The sequence below is a fragment of the Triturus cristatus genome, chromosome 12, assembly GCF_964204655.1.
Source record: "Triturus cristatus chromosome 12, aTriCri1.1, whole genome shotgun sequence".
NCBI classification, from domain to species: domain Eukaryota; kingdom Metazoa; phylum Chordata; class Amphibia; order Caudata; family Salamandridae; genus Triturus; species Triturus cristatus.
Window position 1 is genome coordinate 607,381,236 of NC_140595.1, and position 21,421 is coordinate 607,402,656.

General features: G+C 47.7%; 1 protein-coding gene across 1 annotated transcript in view; it reads right to left on the minus strand.

Moving 5' to 3' along the window:
- LOC146776372 (B-cadherin-like) overlaps window positions 1-21,421 on the minus strand; it is a 234,340-nt gene that overhangs the window by 93,954 nt on the left and 118,965 nt on the right. The window contains exons 11-13 of the mRNA XM_085639278.1: window positions 17,158-17,302; window positions 8,305-8,480; window positions 8,010-8,138 (exon numbers count right to left, since the gene is read on the minus strand). Of these exons, the coding sequence (XP_085495404.1) occupies window positions 8,010-8,138; window positions 8,305-8,480; window positions 17,158-17,302 (450 nt within the window). The remainder of the gene's footprint in view (window positions 1-8,009; window positions 8,139-8,304; window positions 8,481-17,157; window positions 17,303-21,421) is intronic.

Here is a 21,421-nt window from a genome sequence, read left to right on the forward strand (position 1 = left end):
ATCCAAATTGTCAACAGCACTAAGGACCTGAGCCCCCAATCACTTATTCAAGTACAGATTACCCACCTTAACTAATTCAAAAACCTGCCCCCAACTCGGTTTCATTCCTTCTTCTGCCTCAACATTACTACTTGAGAAGATGGTGTGGACTTCTGGACTAGCTGCAGAATCTGGATACCTGTGCTCCAAAATCTTGGTTCCCCCCCTCTTGCCCCACACTGATAGTCAAGCCAGATTCATCACTCTGGGTCTAAATCAACTGCTCCATCAAAGAAACAGGAGCACTGACAAATTAGCTACATGCCAAGAAAGGGCCCCTGCTAGTCCTTCTGACCACTAGAACGGCCCTGCGAGTGGAAGGCAAGAAATCCTGGATCCATGCTGTGCACTGCCGCAAGATCCCCAGCATCACTCAAACTGATCCTACCTTGTCCACCTACAAGGAAGTTCTAACGTGCGACCCCCGTGTGTGGTCTCCCAGAACCAGAACTGGAATTATTCAAAGATAACACCGTGCCAACTAAAGAAAGTTACAACCTACGCACGGCCTCTGGAGCTCCAGCCACCGGACAGGGGAGGTGAGCCAAAAGTCACAGGGCGGTAGTATTATCTGGAAGGGTGGATTGGTACTCCAGGTAGAGGGGTACTGAGAAGCCTAGCCAGGAGAAGCAACCACCAGCTACCGGCGACGCGTAGGGCTCACCTTTTCTCTCCAACAGCTGTACAGCCCAAAAGAAGACTGATTCTGACAAACAAAGAAACCATGGAACTTTCCAACAAGATATCACTATGTCACAAACTGCATAATAACAGGTCAATAGCTTTGACGACAGTTCTCCTCCTCACTATTATCTTTGGCATCCTCTTCTGGATCCTAGAGGAAGGGGCACCAGCCAAGGAAACCATAGTGCCCACTGATGCCACGCCTCCTGAACATTCCCATGTCTTCTTGTCCCCTTATCTCCAAAATAGTAGACAAGAGTTTTGGAATACCTTCTTCCAAATGTTGAATCAACATAATGAGGTATTGAATAAAACGAACTGTTGGGTCTGTGGTCTCCTGCCTCACTCCACGGAGAACATTCCCTTCCTCCCTTACTCTATACACGCCTCTTGCGCTGCCTGGATGTCGCTCATCATGGGCGCCCATCGGTCCAGCAGCCTTGCCGACATCACTCTCCAAAAATTGCAAGATGAGTTCTGGCAGAACAAAACGGGCAATGTTGTTTGTCCAAAGAACAATTCTACATGCATGTCTGAGGATGAGAAGGGGGGAAATGCTGGTATTCGACTTCCAGTAGAATATGCTTCTCCAGCTTCAAAGCAAGGACACCCGCCAAGCGGACCCCACCGCTAGCTGTTCGCATTCCAGGACTAATGTGTATCAGGTTTAGGTATGGAGTACGTTGGGGACAGCTCGTGTCATGACAACAACTCTGAATATCACATCTCCACCGCCCCTTGTTGCCTCCCCAAACACCTACTTCGTGAGTGGAACAAAGGCCTACACTTGCCTTCAAGAGAACTGGGGAGGCACATGTTACATAGCTTTCCTCCTTCCCCCTGTCTACATTGCTTCTCCTCTTCATCATCATCATCGCACCCACCGCAGCAACGATGTGGGTGAACAGCGGAGCCATTCGCCACCTCACCAGAGTCATGGAAGCCACAGTCAACATCACAGCTGGTATTTTGGCCAACAACATTGCGGAGCTACAAGTGGTACGCCTCGCCACTCTACAAAATCGCATGGTCCTTGAGGTCATCCTAGCGGACCGCGGAGGAGCATGTCGCATCATCGGCACCAGCTGTTGCGTGTATGTTCCGGATCATTCATCATCTGTCTACGAGGCTATTTCCGCACTCCATCAAATAGCCTCTGACCTCCATCAAGATACAGACCCATGGTCCCTTGGTTCTTGGATATGGCAACTTCTTCTGACATGGGGATGGAAGGTTCTAATGATCATCCAGATACCTCTTGCCCTGGTTCTCTTTTGTTGTCTTTGCCTTCAATGTGGTCCTCCACTCTGGCCTCTGCGCAAATGCTATCAAGTCAGTCCCCGTAAATGCACAGGTCAAGAACGATAAAATAAGGACTAACGTGAGACACAGCTATTGATGAACATTGTAATTGACAAGACAAAAATTAAAAATGAATATGGTTTCGCTTATGGCAAAAGGAGGGACTGTGGAAAAGTAGGTCTGTTATCTTGCCATTCACTCCACCATTTTGTGCTACACCCTTCATGACTGACCTCTTTCACGATCACTCTGGAGCTCCACTTTTGACCTCCCACATAACTGCACGGACGCACACACCCTGTTCGTGCTTTGACCTGCCACAAACTGACCAGCCCATGCTCAACCAGTCGGACAGGGAGTTTCAGATGTTTATCATCCTCACCCTGCACACTACGCCCTGCAGGCGTCCAAGAAGCTACCATCTGCAGGCCTATCAGATTGACCTCTGCTTGCTGTGTAATCATTTCTCTCGCCTGTGCCCTGCAGGGGTCCAACAACTACCATCTGCAGACTTATCTGATCGAACTTTACTTGTCGTATAAACATGCTTTTCGCCTACACCCTGCAGGGGCCTCACCGCTACCATCTGTGGACTTATCAGATTAACCTTTGTTTGACATATAATCATGCCTTTTTCACCTATGCCCTGCAGGGGCCAAACAGCCACCACCTGCCGATTGTATCATAACTGACCATTGCTGGTCTGTAAATTATCGGGGTCTTATTGTTCACCTAGCACGCACAGGGTGGGGATGAAGGGTATAGAAGGTGCAGAAGCAAAGCACTCAGGAGATTGCCTCCTCAGACAAGCTGCGGGTGTGTTGCTGATGCTTTCTCCCCATCTCATGAGAATGTAATAAATATCCTCTCGGCGCTCCAGTGTTGGTCTCAGTTTGTATCCCGGACCCGTGGACGAAGGGTAGACCCCTGCACCTTTGGGTGGTCCCCCAAAAGACCCCCAAATCCACACAGGCACCTGTGGTTGATCCTCGCACTTTAAGAATGTTCATGCATTCTTGAGTAAGAAAGCTAAATTCTTAGACCTCAGGGGCCAAATTAGAAGGCTAAGCATCCTTGACTCTGGATGTCGGATTTCTACATAGCTCTGCGTGAGAAGGGCCGGCCTGTTGGAGCCTCTCATGCAGAAACACCAAGAGTTTGAAGAGTGTGGTGACCCAAGGCTGTCTGGCCCAGGTGGGAGCCACTAGGATGAGCAAAGGGAAAGTCTGCTGAAGCATCTGAGCTACACTGAAAAGCATAGGCATGTATCGCTGACCAGTTTATCCATATTGCATTGCCCCAGAAGTGTTCGGACAGGATGTATGTTTTGAAGGACCAGAGGTACACGATAGGCCTGGGGGACCCCGTCCTTCTTGGGAATGAAGTAGTAAAGGGAGTAGGCGCCCGTGCCAGGTAGGTGTGCAGGATCTTGTGGAATATGGGCATGAACCTCCACTTGCAGCAGATGTTGGTGCATGTCTGAGGGGTGGAATATTGGTTGGAGAGGAAGTGTGCTCGAAACATTAACAGTGCTGGATGATATATAATACCCACTGGTCGGAGGTGATCTGTTGATAAGTGAGGAAGAACCCTTGGAGTGGACCCCTGACAGGTGGTGTGATGCAGGGGGGGGGGGGGAGCAAATCACTGCTTGTTGAGACAGTTTCCTAGAGAGAACCGCCTTTAGAGAGGTAGGCTGCCTCCGAGTAACCCCCTAGTGGAGGGCTGCCGTAACTGTTGGCCCTGGAAGGAGAAGGTAGCCTTAGGGAATGTGGCTGACTGCCGAAAACACCAACCGGGAGGGGAGGCGCAGTGTTTATTTGGAGGGCACTCATAGCTTTGTTGTTGGTCTTATTTTCTCCAGCAGCTCATCAAGTTGCAGGCCGAAGAGGTGCTCTGTCAAAAGGCAGATTGCAGCAGAATATCCAGCTTGAAGCCAAGACACGGAGCAAGGTGTGCCTGCAGTGGACGCTGGAATTCATGCAGAGAGGGTCAGTGTCAGCAGCAGCAAGTACATACTACCATCAGGTATTAGATATGAGCATGCACTCTTAGAGACCAGCTCATGTCTCCTCTTCTGGAAATCTGGGAGATGTTGGAGGAGCTCCTCCTTCTCATCCCAGTGAGCCAGTTAGTGCGACAGCAAGCTGATTAAACTAGCACTGTACCAGCTGTTGGCCGATTGCCCAGCACCGGGTTTGCCTGCTGCATCAGAAAAGCTTAGGCACATGCACATTACCAGGAATAGATGGAGTCACTGTACCTTGTGATTCAAGAAAACGTCTTAGAAGAAAAACAACTTTCACACCTTCGGTGTAACTCAGTATAAGGAAAATGAGGGGGGGGGGTGAGAAAGTGCCATCTTTCTTGCATGGTATGCCCCCACTTTTTGCTAAATTGCTGAATGTACTTTGATTAAGTGTACCCTGGACTCCTGCCAATCAGGTGCCCAGGGCCTATATTCCTTCCTTAAAACACACAAACTCCAAATTGGCAAACCCTAGCCACATGTCAGCCCCTGGTAAATGGAACCCTAGGTACCCAGGGCCAGGGAAGGCCTCTAGGGGCTGCAGCACTCGTTGTGCCACCCTTAGAGGCCCTGTACCCTTACACACACACGCTGCCTTTGCAGGCTGAGTGTCTGGGTGCAGGACAAAACAAAGAGTCGACCTGGCACACATCTGTGTGCCATGCCCATCCCCTACACTGCCAAGGCGTATATCAGTCACCCCTCTAGCTGGGTGCCTTACGCCTATGGTGTGGGCACAGGAGCAGGAGCCCTGTGCCCCTACAGTACCCGGGTCCATTCCTGGGCACTGCAAGTGCAGTGCTGCCATTTAAGAGTACATGGTGCTGAGAGCTCGTCAAACACGAGCTCCACAGCACCATAATGGCAACACTGAAGACTGGGAAGTTTGGTATCAAACTTCTCAGCACATTAAACCCACACTGATGCCCTCTGGGGTGCTTAGTACATTAAATCCCACACTGGCATCTTAGAGATGCCCCCTTACAGCTGACCTACAATCCATGTCTGCTCTGAGGCTGCCACACAGCAGACACGTTGCTGGACCCCTGGGTGGGAGAGCCCCTGCTCTCCCGGGCCTGCAACAATGCACATCCTGGGTGAGGTGAGAAATCTCCTCCCCCAGGATGAGCAAAGGGAAACTTCAAAGGCATGCCGCCATTTGGAGTTTCCCCAGGCCACTGCAACCCCCCACTCTGGCGGGAAGCTTGGCCGGAAACCCCATACAAGGACAGGGGATGTGCCAGCCTGCCCACCCCACCCCTCAGGTGGGGAGGTGAGGTGACACCTCTCCGGGCTCTCGCCATCTTGAAGATGGGAGGCCCTACCCTATCCGGATTAGGCTACTGCCCCCCTCCCACAGGAGAGAGGCAGGATAGGGGGTGTACCCACCCCAGGACAAGGACCCATTGGTCCCTGGCCTTCACCTACCTATAACGCCCCTAAATCTAGTATTTAGGGGCACCCTGAACCTTCCTTCCCCAGATTCCAGATTCGAAAAACTACAAGAAGAGCAAGAAGAACAAAGACCTGACCTGCAGCTGCTAAAAAGGGAAGAAGACACCAACTGCTTTGGCCCCAGCCCTACCGGCCTGTCGACTTCCGGACCTGCACCAGCGCGGCATCTCTCGTGGCCAGCAACCTCACCAAACCCCGGAGGACCTGGCTACCTTTTGGCTCTAAGCCCCTGGGACTCCCATGAGTAGAGGCTCTACTCAGAAACCTATTTCTAACCCCTGGCAGCAGCCCGGAACCGCGAACCCAGCACACTCTGCACCAGCCAAGCCTGGCCAGTGCCGGAGTAGACAGACCCTGAGGACGACCCCACGGCGACTGTGACCCCAAGTCCGGCCCCCAAGGACCCCCCCCCCGACATTCCGGAAGAAGCCTGCAGCCTCAGAACAGAGTGCCACCCCAACCGCGATCGAGAGGGTAAGATTTCCGACATCAAAAGGCACCCCTGCACCCAGCGCCCTGCGGCCCCCTGTGCCCAATCCCGGGGTACCCACCTAACCTACAACTACCCAACTTACCTCTCGAAGTGGTGGTGGCACCTGAAGCATCCTCGCCCGAGCTTGCAGCCTTTTTCCTAACCGGAACATTCCCATTGAGCGCCAGACGGCTCAAAAGCACCCTGCACCCAGCCGCCCGAGTGGCCCTGGCAGTGCAATCTCTACACTAGCCTACTCCCCCACTTGCCCTGAGTGACCAGGAGCCCAGCTCCCACAGCCGCGTGGCCTGCTAGTCAACAGCCACCAAACCAGGCCCCCCCTATTCCTCATAGGCTAACATTGGGCCTAACTCTCTGCACCCGGCCGTCCTGAAACCGCTGAGGGTGAACTGACTGTACCCACCTGGCACTGGGAGACCCCCCCCCCCCCCCCCCCCGAGTCTATGCCCAGAACTTCAACTCTGCCAGTCGAGAACTTACCCTGAAACCGCGATCTTTATTTTTCTCATAGGGTAACATTGGCTGGCTTTTCCTTGGAAATTCTTCTAAGTGTGAACTTTTCAAAACTCAAAATATTCACCAAAAATCAGCCGAGTACCAAAAACGAATTTACTCAACTGCCCTTAGGTGAGCTCCCAGTGCTGGATCTTGGTGCCCAGCACCGACTCTGAAAAGTACCCACAACCACTTACCTGTAACTCCTTTTTCTTCCATAGGAAACCATTGACTGCTTTTCTGTGAAATTTCTTCTAAGTGTTGATTTCTGCAATCTTGAAATATTCTTTTAAAATCGTACAATTTCTGCAAACGTAATTACTTACCTGTTTCTGATAAAGACCCCAGTGCTGAGTCTAGGTACCCAGACCTGGATTACAAAAGTAACGATAAAGTACTCTACCTGCAACTTGAACTTCTTGCCATAGAGATCAATTTAATGTTTTCTTTGAAATATTTTCTAAGTGTCAACTTTTGAAATAGCTAAATATTATTTAAAAATCAGTACAGTAATTAGGTCGACTTTCACTACTTGATTCTGAATATTGTCCCAGGGCTGGATCTAGGAACCAGACCTGGAATTCCAAAAGTAATCTGAAAAGTAATTACAAATAACCTGAATTTACCATTGAGCTCAATGCATGGTTATGTTTAGGAAATAGGATTGTTTATTGCAACCAACTGTGACTATTTACAAAAATCCATTGCTTATTGCAAAAGTATTTATATTCAACCTCTCATTCTGAGAAAGTATATTTTTATTCCTTTGTGGTTCTAAAAATAAAACAAGCATATATTTTATATATATATAAACCATTGGCCTAGAGTTCTATTGAGTGTGTGAGACCATTTGCTGACTGAATGTGTACAACAAATGCTTTACACTGTCCTCTGGTACTGCCTTACTGCTCGACCAAGCTACCACTTTAGAGAGTAAGGTCATACCCAACTTTAACCTCTATCAGCCCCTGGGGGACTGTGGACTCTGTACACCCTGTACCTATTAGGGAACAGTATATACAGAGCCACTTTCTCACAGGGGGGGGTTAGATGACCTCAGAAGAAGACACTAAGAGCATCAAGAGGTAGTGCATGTTCCAACAGCCACATTTTGTAAAAACAGCCTCATTTCGTAACAATGTTCGTTACTAATCTTTAGCACAGAATAGGGACGCAGGAACGTAAAATACAATGCCTAATGCTCAAATTGAAGATCGAAAACTTTAATACTAATGCCCGACCAAGAGTTTTGACCCATTATTGGGAACTCTTTCCCCCCCCACCCATGGCATTATGGAAAGCCATAGTTAGTGCTCAAGTTAATCAAAGCTTACCAAACAGGATTATCCTAGCTCAATGAGACCAAAGTCACAGCAGGAGTGGAAGTTTAATACATAAGCAATAGCAATCTAAAGCTCCCATAGTGTTCCTGATTTGTATAGTTAGGAAGTACTGTAAAGAACTGGAAAGGTTTTATGCTTTTGCTTACCCAAGAAAAAAAGCAATAGTTACCGTTTTTGGGTCAAAAATGGGTGCATGGTCATTGATGTCCTTTATTTCAATTTCTGCAGTTGCAGTAGTCGTTAAGCCTGCTCCTTCCATGTCAGCAGCCTGCACAGTCAGAGTATACATCCTGACCCTCTGTAAATACAAGGGGTTAGCATAAAACTGGGGTCAACATGGACTGCTCATAGCAACAAAACAAAAAAGAACTAACAAGACTGGCCCTATCGTGGCAAGAACCCCTTTACTGGAAGCAAAAACACTGAACCAAGGAGGACAGCTCAATAAAGGTCTCTTTACTGACCTCTCTGTCTAGGCCACTTGCAATCACACTGATGACACCGGTTTCTTTGTTGACGGTGAACATATGGTCAGTCGGCTCCTTGGGTTCCTGGTTGAGGATGGAATAACCTAGTATTCCATTGTATGTCATTATGGAGTCATCCAGATCGGTGGCAGATATCACCATTACAGAAGTGCCTTTGGAGAAGAGAGGTGAATGCAAATAATCACATACATCATTTACAGCATCACAAGATGAAAATGGCTCTACTTTACTCCAACTTCCACAATAGACAAGGCATGCTAAAGGAATCTGTTGAAGGCTAGAGTATTAAGGGACTTGTGCCAACACTGCTATTAATAATCACAGTATTCTTGAAGCAGTTAACCTCAGGTGGAAGTCCGGCAAATAACCAGAATAGCAGGGAGTCAATACAATTGACAAACACATCCAATAACAAGCAAAAACAAAATCTGAAAACCAACTTTCCAAAAAAACTTCACAAGAGTGGAAGAGATTTTAACTTCTCATTAAGACAAACATTTGAGGCAAAAGTTAAAATATCCTAGATGAGGGACTGAAGTGAACGCTTAGTTCCAGTGTGGCTTATTAGTTGCACGAAAAGCTTATAAGTGTCACCAGAAGGCCTTTCATCCCACAGTCAGTTATGGGAGCGCACTGAGGATTACCCAGGAATATTCCACACTACAGACATATGGGATAGGAAATCTGCTTTTTTCGTGCATGGTCTTCCCGAACTTTTTACCTAATGCTGGACCCTATATTTTTTACTGGCTTTAGGAACTCAGAGCTAAAGTGCACAGATAACTAGTTGTAAAGTGCACAGATAACTAGTTGTAAAGTGCACAGATAACTAGTTGTAAAGTGCCTGTACTCTTCCTTTCAACATGAAGAAATTGGTATACACCTAATTAGCATAGGTAACTTACCCATTAGTCCCTAGTATATGGTACAAGATATACCTAGGGTCTAAAAGTTGAATTTCACCAGGACTGCAGTACCCATTATGCCACCCGTTACAGTGGCAGGGCAAACTGCTTCAGGCCTACCAGTGTAGCATGGCTGCAGCAGTTTTTTTTTCTTTTTTCTTTTTTGTTTGAGCAGATTCGAGAGATACAAAAGAACACATTGCGAGATTCGAGATAATAAAGCGTACAATAGAGTTTTGAGGATGATCAGATAATAAAGTCAGCGTATTGTAGATTCTACTTTCGTTCCTTTAAGGCATTAACATAAAAAGACAAAAAGAAAAAAGGTTCTTGGAGGTAGGGGAAGTCAAAGCATGGCTGCAGCAGTTTAATAACTGCAATTCAAATAGTCAAAATCCAAAAATAACAAGCATTTGCAATGCAATAGGTCTTGCATTTACGCAAGTTTGCCTTTATTCTTGTTTTTGAAACCTAAATAAAAGGCAGTGTCATTTGCAATGTCAATAGCTCAAAACTCGCATAACGAATAGTTTACCTGTCGGTGTAGTTTTGCAGCTTGAAGAGCTTTCTGGATTCACTATGCTGTGCATTATTCCGCGATCTGGTGGTTGGGTCCGGATTCGTAGTCTTTTTTTAGTAGCCCAGGAGGGCGTCCACGTCCCACCATTTGGTGCACCTCTCGTGACGTAGTCGTGCTTCCTGCGGAAGTCCCACCATTGGGGCGCCATCTTCGGGTTCTTTTTTCCCCCCCTCTTTTTTTTTTAACCCTAGGCGAATGATTAAATTATATGTCCACTTTTCTGTAGTATTTCATTCCTTCTGTACCTCTGTTTTTCCCCCTCTTCCTCCAGCCTCATCTTCCTGGCGGAGGTGGGTGCGTTCGCTAGTGAATCCAGAAAGATCTTCAAGCTGCAAAACTACACCGACAGGTAAGAAACTGTTTGTTTTGCAGCGTGAATCTTTCTGGATTCACTATGCTGTGCATAGACTTTGTAGCGGTTTATTATCTTTGTGGCGGCTGGGTGCTAGATGAGTGTTGGCTGTTGAAAATGTGTTGAAGCACCTTCTGTCCTACTTGTGCTTCCTTGTTCATCTGTAGGTCCACGCAGTAGTGCCTGGTGAACGTGTGCACCGAAGCCCATGTTGCCGCCAGGCATATGTCCTGAATGGGTGTATTTGCCAGAAAGGCAATGGATGACCCTTTCTTCCTTGTGGAGTGAGCTTGAGGCCCCTCCGTTAGCTCCTGTCCTGCCTGTTTGCGGCAAAACTGTATAGTTAGTGCAATCCATCTAGCAATGGTGCCCTTTGTCACTGGTCTCCCCATGAAACTTTATGCAAAGGACACAAAGAGCTGCTGAGTTTGTGCTCCTTGGTCCTCTCAATGTAGTGCATCACCACTCTCCTAGCGTCTGGAGTGTGTAGAGCCTTTTCTGCGTTTGAAGTTGGGTTTTGAAAGAAACTCGGTATCTGAATACCCTGGTTCATATGGAACGCCGACACGACTTTAGGCATAAAGTGTGGGTCCGTTCTCAGGACAACCCTGTCCTTGTGTATCTGTATGTAGGGCTCTTGTAGCGTTAGTGCTTGCAGTTCGCTCACCCTGCGAAGCGAGGTTATGGCTACCAGAAATGCCGTTTTCATAGTCAACATTTGCATTGATGCCTTGTGTATGGGTTCAAATGGTGCCTTCATAAGCTCCGTCAGGACCATGTTGAGGTTCCATGCCGGCGGCGGCAACCTTTTAGGTGGCGCGATTAGTTTAGCTCCTTCCATGAATCTCTTTACTACCTGCGATGTAAAGAAACTTCCACCCTTCTCCCCTCTTGTGTAGGCTACTATTGCCGCTAGGTGTACCCTTAGGGAGGTGGAGCATAGGTTACTTTTCAGAAGGTGCGTGAGGTCTCAGCACTGTTGAGTCCTTTATCATTTTATTCTGCAGGCCATTCTTTCCACACCATATTGTAAATCTTTTCCATTTCGCACTATAGCATTTGCGTGTAGTTGGCCTCCTTGCCTCTCGCAGCACTCGCATAGTGCTTGGAGGCAATCTAAGGTCCGCAAACTAACTCTTCAGGAGCCATGCCGCCAGGCTGAGGCTTTCTGGCTCTGGATGTAGAACCTCTCCGTTCTGCATGGAGAGCAGGTCCTTTCTTCTTGTGAATCTGTGGGGATTCCCCTGAGCCATTTCTAGAATTTGTGAGAACCAAGTCTGCCTTGCCCACTGTGGTGCCACCAGGATCAGTGTCATGTTGCTGGTTCTGCATTTCTCGAGCACCCTGTGTAACAGTGGTATCGGCGGAAAGGCGTAGGCAAATGTCCTTGACCAGCTTATCCATAGGGCATTCCCTTGGGACTGCTGATCTGGTTGCCTGGACGCGAAGCTTTGGCATTTTGCATTCTGGCGTGTTGCAAACAGGTCTATTGTGGGAGTTCCCCATTTCTGGAAAAGCTTCTGTGTTTCGTGCCCATTGAGCTCCCACTCGTGTGAAGCAGAGGACTGCCTGCTTAGCCAGTCTGCCTCCACATTGTCCTTCCCTGGTAGGTGAATCGCTAGCAGGTCCATCTTGAGAGGTATGGCCCATCTCCAAATCTCCTGTGCCAGAGTGGAAAGGGGGAACGACTGTGTCCCACCCTGTTTGTTGATATAACACATGGTTGTGGTGTTGTCCGTTTGAATCAACTCTGGTTGTACAGGTGCTTCTGGAATGCCTTCAGGGCTAGCAAGAAAGTCTTCAATTCCAGGTAATTGATATGTCTGACCGCATCTGCCGGAGCCCATAGACTCCTCACTCTGAGTTGGTCCATGTGTGCTCCCCATCCCCTTTGAGATGAGTCCGTGGTGATGGTCACAGTTGGGCTTGGTGGTGCCAGGCTTTTCCCTGTAGTTATGTTGTCCCTGTTCCACCAAGTTCTGTTCCTGCACTGCGTGTGTCACAACCACTAGATCTTCCCAACTTCCGCTTGCCTGTGACCATTGCTGTTGTAGCCATTCTTGGAATGGTCTCATGTGAAGCCGTACATTTGGGACCAGGTGGATACATGACGCCATCATCCCCATGATCTTGCTCACTGTTCTCACGGTCAGAGCTTGCCCCTTCTGGTAGAGGCGCGTCTCCTTCAGCAGGGTCAGTGTTGTCGCTGGGCATCACTGTTCTCTGTAAGGTGTTGATCTGTGCCCCCAGGAAGATCTTCACCTGTTCTGGTTCCATTGAGGATTTCCCCCAATGTATTGAGAATCCCAGCTTAGTTATTGTCCTTGTGACCCGCTGTGCGTGTTCCTCGCATCTTTTGCGTGAACTTGCCTTTATTAGCCAGTCGCCGAGATAAGGGTACACATGAATCCCTTCCCTCCGCAGGTACGCTGCCAGGCATTTTGTAAAAACCCTTGGTGCCGACTCTAGCCCGAATGCCAAGGTTGTGAATTGGTAGTGTTCCTTGTTGATGGTGAACCTCAACAGATTGTTGTGCTGCCTGTTCATTGGGATGTGCAGGTAGGCATCTTTGAGATCCACGGTGGACATGAAGTCTCCGTCTCTCATTTGCGGGAGTACCTCTAGTAGGGACGACATTTTGGATTTCTGCGTCCTTCCGTACTTCTTTAGGAACCGTAGATCCAGGATGGGTCTTCGTGTTCCATCCACCTTTGGTACCAGGAAGTAGTTTGAGTACACTCCCTTGTTCCCTTCTTTGAATGGTACTGGTTCTATGGCCTCCTTTTGAAGTAGCTCTTGCGCTTCTTCAACGAGTTGCACTAGCGCCTGTCCTGAGTGTTCCCTTCTCTTTGGATTTTTGTTTGGTGCTTTCCTTTCCAACTCTATGCAGTATCCAAACTGTATGATGTTGAGTATCCATTTGTCTGTTCTGTTTTGCCATTCATGAATGGAAAGTCGGTCTGCCGCCTACTGGTGTTGCATGCTCGTTGGCGTTTGGTCTGTGTAACCCTCTCGTTTTGGATCTTATGTGCTCTACCCTTGGAGGGATCTTGTGGGTGAGCACTCTTCTCCGTGTGAAGTCACTTCGAGGTGGGTTGGTCTCCCCCTCTTTGGCCTCGTCCGTTCCCCCTACTGCGAAAGGACTGGCCCGAGGCTGGCACTGCCAGTTTTGTTTCTGCTGCCCCTGCTCTCCGTGATTGTCGCCTTGATGGCCCTGCTGGAATGTTTGGTGTGACGTTCCTGGCTGGTTCTCCCCTTCCGTAAGGTCTCCGTGTCGGGGTACCTCTTATCCCTCTGAATTGCAGGGCCCCCACGGACCTTGCCGTTTCGTTCTTTTTGAGCTGGGTGAGTTTTTCATCCACTGGTGCCCCGACCAGCATTTCTTCGTTGAAAGAGGTGTTCAGGATGTTGTTCTGGACTTCTTGCTTGAAGCAAGAAATCCTGAGCCAGGCTTGCCTTCTTTCTGTTATTCCTATTGCCAGCCTGCTTGATGTTTCTGCTCCATCCAACGCTGTTAAGGCAAGAGTTCACTATATTCTTTCCTTCCTCCACTAGATGCGAAGCTCTTTGTTGGTATTGTTCGGGGAGGTGCTTGATGAGTTCCCCCATTTCGTCCCAATGTTGGTATTGGTGCCTGTTCAATAGGGCATTGGAGTTCGCCATGCGCCAGGGCATTGCCGCGTTTCTCTAAATTTCTCCGTCAGGTCCATCCTCCTGCTTTCCTTGTCCAGAGGTGGTCCAGAAGTTGCTGTGACATTGGCCCTTTTTCTGGCAGTAGATGCAATGATGGAATCTGCTGTGACGGATCCTTTGATGTATGGAGGGTCCTGGGAGGAGTGTTTTTATTTTTTCTCCGTCATGTGTGATGGACCTGCATGTTGCTGGGTCCTTGAACGCCTCCTTCCCCTGGTTCATGACACTCTGGAGCATGGGGAGGAACTGGCTCATAGTTTGGATGGGGAGCAGTGTCTCCAGTAGGAAGTCTGCTTTCGGCTTTTCTTCCTCCAGCTTAACACCAAAAGCTGCAGCCGCGCTTTTGAGTACCATATTGTAAGCCCCAATGTCATCTGGCGGCGAAGGCCTCGAAGGGTAAGTCTCCACAGGCTCTTCTGGATTTTCGGCATCGAGGACCTGCCACTCCAGGTCCTGTCGTCGACGGGGCCGAGCCCTAGTTCGATTGTTATTCAGATTCTTCTCCCTCATAGTAGAGGTCCTCTTCTTCCTCTCCGGGAGTCTTCGAATGCTCTCCATTTCTGCCTCAAGCCTCCTCTTTCTTTTCCATTTCGGAGGTGTGTTTGGAGTCTAGCGCTGGTCTTTGACGGTGCCTGCGTCGACACAAACTTATCTTTCGAAGTCGAACGCCCAATTTCTTGGCCTTGTTGCGACGACCTTTGCTTTTGGCCGGTCTTCGGCACCTGGGACTCCTCTAAGGATCCGCCGGGCCTTAAGTCCTTTGATCCACTCGCGGTCGTTGAAATTTTCGGCGCCGGTGTTCCTTTCGAGGACTTGGACTGTTTTTCGAGAGTCTGACTGTTTCAGGGCCCTGTCGAGGGTTTAGTGCTAGACGTCTCTACTACCTTGTCAGACGTTTTCTTATCGGTCTCTGCGACCGTGAAGTCATCAGGTCCCTCTGCGACGTTGTCTTAGTCGGTGGAGAGGCCCAGTTCGTACAGCGACGGGGCCTTTTCCTTGCCCTCCATGTTGTAGTTGGCTCTCCTCCGTCTCTCTCTCACCCGGAGTGTCTTTGGTGTGAAGGCCGAACATGCGTTGCAGTCCTTGCTCTCGTGGTCGACTGGCAGGCAAAGGTTGCAGACCGGATGTTGGTCTTCTGCGCGTATTTATGGTGGCAGTTACGGCAGAATTTAAAAGGTGTCTTGTCCATTCCTGCGCTCAGTGTCCCGGAGTGCGCATTCTCCGTTGGACGTCGAAGATAGAGGTTCTCCTCCTTCGTCGTCCCGGCTTGTTGGTCTTCCTTTCTGTAGTCTTCCTCAACTTCGATAAAACTCGTGCTTTCTTCTTTTCTTTGCAAAAAACTCTGGAGCTTCACGATGGCGATGCAGACCAAACGGCGGAAAAAAGAATCTGAAGATGGCGCCCCGAGGTGGGACTTCCACAGGAAGCATGCCGACGTCACGAGAAGTACACCAAATGGTGGGACGCCAACCTAGGCTACAAAAAAAAAACAAAAAAACACACAAACACTACGATTCCGGACCCCAACCACCAGACAGCAGAATAATGCACAGCATAGTGAATCCAGAAAGATTCACGCTCCAAAACTAATTTAATGTTAGTGAGGTTTTTTTATAAATATTAAGAAAAAGTAACCTTTTACCAGCCTGAAGTTGCTGCAGATTAATATGCATTTGTTCTTAAAGGTCTCCCAGTCAGGGATTAGAATTTGAATAGATATGAAGGTCTGAAATGCCTCCCAAAAGCTAACAATAGGGTGACTTCAGTGGTCAGAGGACTCTTCTGAACTTAACAGACTAAGCAGTATACGGGCTGTGAGCATCCTTTTTGACATTAGTGTCAAATTCTGTTTGACTGGCCTGCTGGGTTTACATAAAAAACATTGAGGTGCACTTGGAAGACAAATCTTTGATCTACGAGTTTTAATTACAACACTGGGGCACACTTGAAAAGATGGAGCAGGGTGCGGCGACAATTCTTGTGCATCCACCATCTATTTGCTAGAATGCCCTACTTTTGTTCCACCAGACGTCTATGTCTGGGTTTATTGGAGTACAGCGGCTGCTTCAAACTGGATTTAAGATTTTGATGTGGGAGTTTTTTTTAGGATTACCATAGTACACTACCCACAAAGAACTCTTCAGCCCTTAGAGCCTATATTTGATGTGGCCAAAAACGCTACACTTTTGCATTTTTTAGATGGGAGTGTTGTCCCCCAGGAACCTTAAACCCGTTGGTTAGGATGTGCGAGTCATTCCACACACTAGCTCATGCCAGGCATATTCAATAGACTGAAACAGCGGTCTGTGACCCGAGAAGATTCCTGAAGGACTGAACCTGCTCCCTCCAATATCCAGAGCAAAGATGCAGACTCCAAGGGTCATAGAGCAGACCTTCTGTTCTAGCTACTGGGATACAACAAGCTTTTTCGTGCAGCTGACAAGTGGCAACTGGACTCCATCGTAGGACTCTGCCAGAGTCTTTAAGTGCCTCCCATAAGGTCCTGGGGGACTTCAGAAGTATACACCTGTGGTGGATTGAGACTTAACGGACTAAGCTCAGAAGGTAAAATGTTCGACAAGAATGATCCTAGGTGGACTTTCTGATCTGTGCTTCATTGCAGTTAGCGGCAAATTGCGCCCATGTCCCAGCCTAACAACCTCGGACTTTAGTTTGCGCTTCTTGGCGATACTCCTACTTAAAGGTTTAAGAATTCATCTCTGGTTTCCCTTACTGGATTTTTAGAATTTAGGAGTCATTTGACTTAATTGGATTCCATTTTACTAATTGTTTGGGATGTTTTCTTTATTATTTTGACTAGTATTTTGGTACTGCATAAATACTTTACCTACTGCCCTAAATCTAGATGGTCTGCTCGGTGTTATAATTACCGGGTTAAGCTCAGGTTAATTTTGTGAATTTGAGGGTTCACTTCAACAAGGGCTATGATTATTCCTTGAGGTGTGTAGTCTAACCCCAAATAATCCAATTTATTACATCTGGCTAAAAATGTAATGATTTATTAAGGAAGGCTTGAAACCATGCCTCGCTCCATTAGTGTTTTTATACACTTAAAGCTTATCAGCTACATAGACTACGAAGTATTTTTATACGAGCTTGTAAACTGTAAGCAAACAAAACATTTAGTTCAAAAAGACTGAAAACATTCTGTATTTCAGGTTACAGACCAGCATTTAGCACATCTACCGGTTAATAGGGAAGATGGACTCCGTCTGTTGCCAGATCTATGCGATAGATAAGATAATCATCTAAACGGTACTCAATAAACACATCATTACCTGGCGTCGCCATCTCAGCTACAGAACCCTTGAAGACCGATTCCGTGAACACTGGGCGGTTGTCATTCTGATCAGTCACGGTGATGATGATTTCCAAAGGTTCCTCGGCAGGCATCCCATTCTCAGAGACAGCATGAGAGTTCAGCTGCAGAGAACACACCAAGAGCAAACTAACGTATGTATATAGCACCCAAAGGGAAGGACTTGGATTGTGAAGTAATCCATGCCTTTTTAACCCAGTCCAATTGCAGTAAAATATTTAAGGCAGCAAGAGTGCTCAAAAGAGAAATGAACATGAACTGAACGGAAAAAAATAGCCTGAGATGTATGCAGAAAGGACACGTGAGCAAGGTTTATAAAGCAAAGGATGGATCGCAAACGAGTATGGAGTTATGATTAAAGAAGCCAGGTTTGGCATCATTTATGGCACCAAGCCAGAAGTCCAGGGTTTAAAATATAACATTTGCAATATACTTCCGTCATTAACACAGTTATGTTTGCTCAAGCAAATAAACATGCCAGCACACTGGATAGGGAAGACTTTTCAACTTACACCTACAGACTGCTTCATCTTAAAACAAGATGAAGTAAATCAATAGATCTAGCCTTGGCAAATCCGTGTTTATGCAAACATACAATACACATTAGAAAGGTAATAGAAAAATAAAATTGCTGCAGTCAAAAGCGGTTATGCACGTTAGCAAAAAAAAAAAGGCACTTTTTCAAAAATACATTAAAACAAGCATTGAAAATGCAATAGGTCTCGCCTTTGATTAAGAAAGCCATTTGCTTTGCTAATGGTATTGTATAGTAAAGCAAATGGCTTTAACTTAAAAAGGCGAGACCTATTGCATTTTTAATGCTCAATATGTTTGGCCTCTGGTTTGCTGCGGTCCTGCCTGCCAGCGGGTGTGTGCAAAGCACAGCCATGTTTGTAGATCCGCATATCTGCACTGCAGACCAGAAAACTGCAAGCCTGTGAGAGCAGAGCTATCCATTTTAAAACTTCATGTTGATATCAATATGAAAATGGATGACCATCTGCATCCAATTTCCAAACATATGGTAATGCTAGTCCGACCAATTCTGCGAGGGGTTATTTCTTTTATTGCAGTCCCGTTAAGCACGAATGGAGTGGACACGCCGGACTCTTCAACATGGAAATAAGCATAAGCAGTCCCGTGGTTCCGTTTGGAAGGAAAAGGGTGGCTTCCATTTTTTTTCTTCATGTTTGGATTGCTTGTAAATCCATTTTAGACTGAAGTACGGCAGTGAAGTGAGAATGCTTGTGTGTTTAAGACATTTCCTTTGTTGGATTCAAGGAGGGGCCCGACGGAGGGAGGGAAAGCGAAAGCACGCCGCCATGCACGCGTGTGTGCACATCTCTACGCCAATTAATGTAAACAAAGATGGCATCGGGCGGTCCACATGTGCGTGCATTTTTTTGTCCCTCCGTACGCATGCACATCTTGAATGGATTACAAAAATCCCTCGCATGGCAAGAGCAGTGCTGCGCGCTGCTAATGCCAGGCGAGACCTAAAAAAGTGTTAAGTGAAAGGTTGGTCGACCAGCCCTGGTACTTAATTGGATAACTAGGTGGCAAAATGGAATTATGCACAGTGTAGAGAGCCAATGGCTGAAGTAGGCTGACCAGCTGCCCCATGCAGCAGGTGGGTGAAAGGAAAATGTGAACAAATCCATAAATTAAGACGGCAGACTGAAAGCTCCTGTCCATCTACTGGTACGCATTTTTTTTTTTTTTAAATATACATTTAGCGGACATCCGGACCTAAAGAGACATTGAGCAAGTGCATTTAGGGCACAGACAAAGAAGTAGAGTTCACTTGGTGTTAAAATGCTGATAAACTGTACTTTTATCACTAGAGTATCCCAAAGGGGTCAACAAGATACCAACTTATTCTGAGTAGTATTAAATACTATCTGTAGTTCTCCTGCTGCTCTACAGAATCCAAACCGTAACTAGCTTAAGTATATAAGCTACCATTTTCTAACCCCAATTTGTGATTCCACAGCATTAGCCTCTTCCATAGGCTAATGCCGATGCTGGCATCTCAGCTGGATATTCTACCAGCACACCACAGAAGAACGAATAGTTTACCGGTCGGTGTAGTTTTGCAGCTTGAAGATCTTTCTGGTTTCACTATGCTGTGCATTATTCCGCGATCTGGTGGTTGGGTCCGGATTCGTAGTCTTTTTTGTAGCCCAGGTGGGCGTCAACGTCCCACCATTTGGTGCACCTCTCATGACGTAGTCGTGCTTCCTGCGGAAGTCCCACCTTTGGGGAGCCATCTTCGGGTTCTTTTTTCCCTTTTTATTTAACCCTAGGCACTCTTAATTTTCCTTTTCCAATCTCCTTTAGTATTCCAATTATTCTGTTCTTCCTTGTCCTTCCACCTCTTTCTCCATCCTCATTTTCCTGGCGGGGAAAGAAAGATCTTCAAGCTGCAAAACTACTCAGACAGGTAAGAAACTATTAGTTTTGCAGCGTGAATCTTTCTGGATTCACTATGCTGTGCATAGACTTTGTAGCGGTTTGTTATCTTTGTGGCAGCTGGGTGGTAGATGAGTGTTGGCTGTTGAATATGTGTTGAAGCACCTTCTGTCCTACTTGTGCTTCCGTGTTCATCTGAATGTCCACGCAATAGTGCTTAGTGAACATGTGCACTGAAGCCCATGTTGCCGCCAGGCATATGTCTTGAATGGGCGTATTTGCCAGAAAGGCAATAGTTGCTCCCTTCTTCCTTGTGGAGTGGGCTCGTGGCCCATCCGATAGCTCCTGCCCTGCCTGTTTGTGGCAGAATTGTATTGTCAGTGCAAACCATCGTGCAATGGTGGCTTTTGTCACGGGTCTACCCAGGAAACTGGTTGCAAAGGAGACAAAGAGCTGCTTGGTCTTCCTGTGCTCTTTGGTCCTCAATGTAGTGCATCACTGCCCTTCTAGCGTCTAGTGTGCAGTGCCCTTTCTGCGCTTGTCGTGGGGTTTTGAAAAACTCGGTATCTGAATGGTCTGGTTCATATGGAATGCCGACACCACCTTAGGCATGAAGTGTGGGTCTGTTCTTAGAACCACCCTATCCTTGTGTATCTGGATGTAGGGCTCTTGCAGTGTCAGTGCTTGCAGCTCGCTCACTCTGCGCAGCGAGGTTATCGCTACCAGGAAGGCGGTTTTCATTGTCAGCATTTGCAGCGTGGCCTTGTGGATGGGCTCAAACAGCGCCTTCATGAGCTCGGTTAGGACCACGTTGAGGTTCCATGCCGGCGGCGGCATACTCTACGGTGGCGCAATTATTTGCCCCCTCCAGGAACCTCTACTACCTGTGAGGTAAAGAGACTTCCTCCTCTCTCCCCTCGTGTGCAAGCTACGATTGCCGCTAGGTGCACCCTTAGGGAGGATGAGCATAGATTACTTTAGTAGGTGTGTGAGATATCTAAGCACCGTTGACTGTTGTCATTTTATTCAGTAGTTTATTTCTGCTGCACCATATTGTGAACCTTTTCCATTTCTCCCCATAGCATTTTCGTGTTGTAGGTCTCCTTGCCTCCCGCAGCACTCGCATAGTGCTTGGAGGTAGGTTCAGGTGCGCAAACTCCAAGTCTTCAGGAGCCATGCCGCCAGGCTGAGGCTCTCTGGTTCTGGGTGCAGGACCTCTCCGTTCTGCATGGAGAGCAGGTCCTTTCTTGTGAATTTGTGAGGAGTGCCTTGTGCCATTTCCACTATTTGAGAGAACCAGGTCTGCCTTGCCCACTGCGGTGCTACTAGGATCAGTGTCATGTTGCTGGTTCTGCACTTGTCGAGCACCCTGTGTAACAGCGGTATCTGTGGAAAAGCGTAGGCAAATGTCTTTGACCAACTTATCCATAGGGCATTCCCTTGCGATTGCTGTTCTGGTTTTCTGGATGCGAAGTTGGCATTTTGCATTCAGGCGTGTTGCAAACGGGTCTTTTGTCGGTGTTCCCCACCTTTGGAATAGCCTCTGCGTTTCCTGTCCATTGAGCTCCCACTCGTGGGATGCCGATGTCTGTCTGCTGAGCCAGTCTGCCTCCACATTGTCCTTCCCTGGTAGGTGTATGGCCAGCAGGTCTATCTTGAGTGGGATGGCCCATTTCCAAATCTCCTGCGCCAGAGAGGAAAGGGGGAACGATTGTGTCCCTCCCTGCTTGTTGATATAGAACATGGTAGTATTGTCCGTCTGTAACACTTTCTGGTTGTATAGCTGTTTCTGGAAGGCCTTCAGGGGTAGC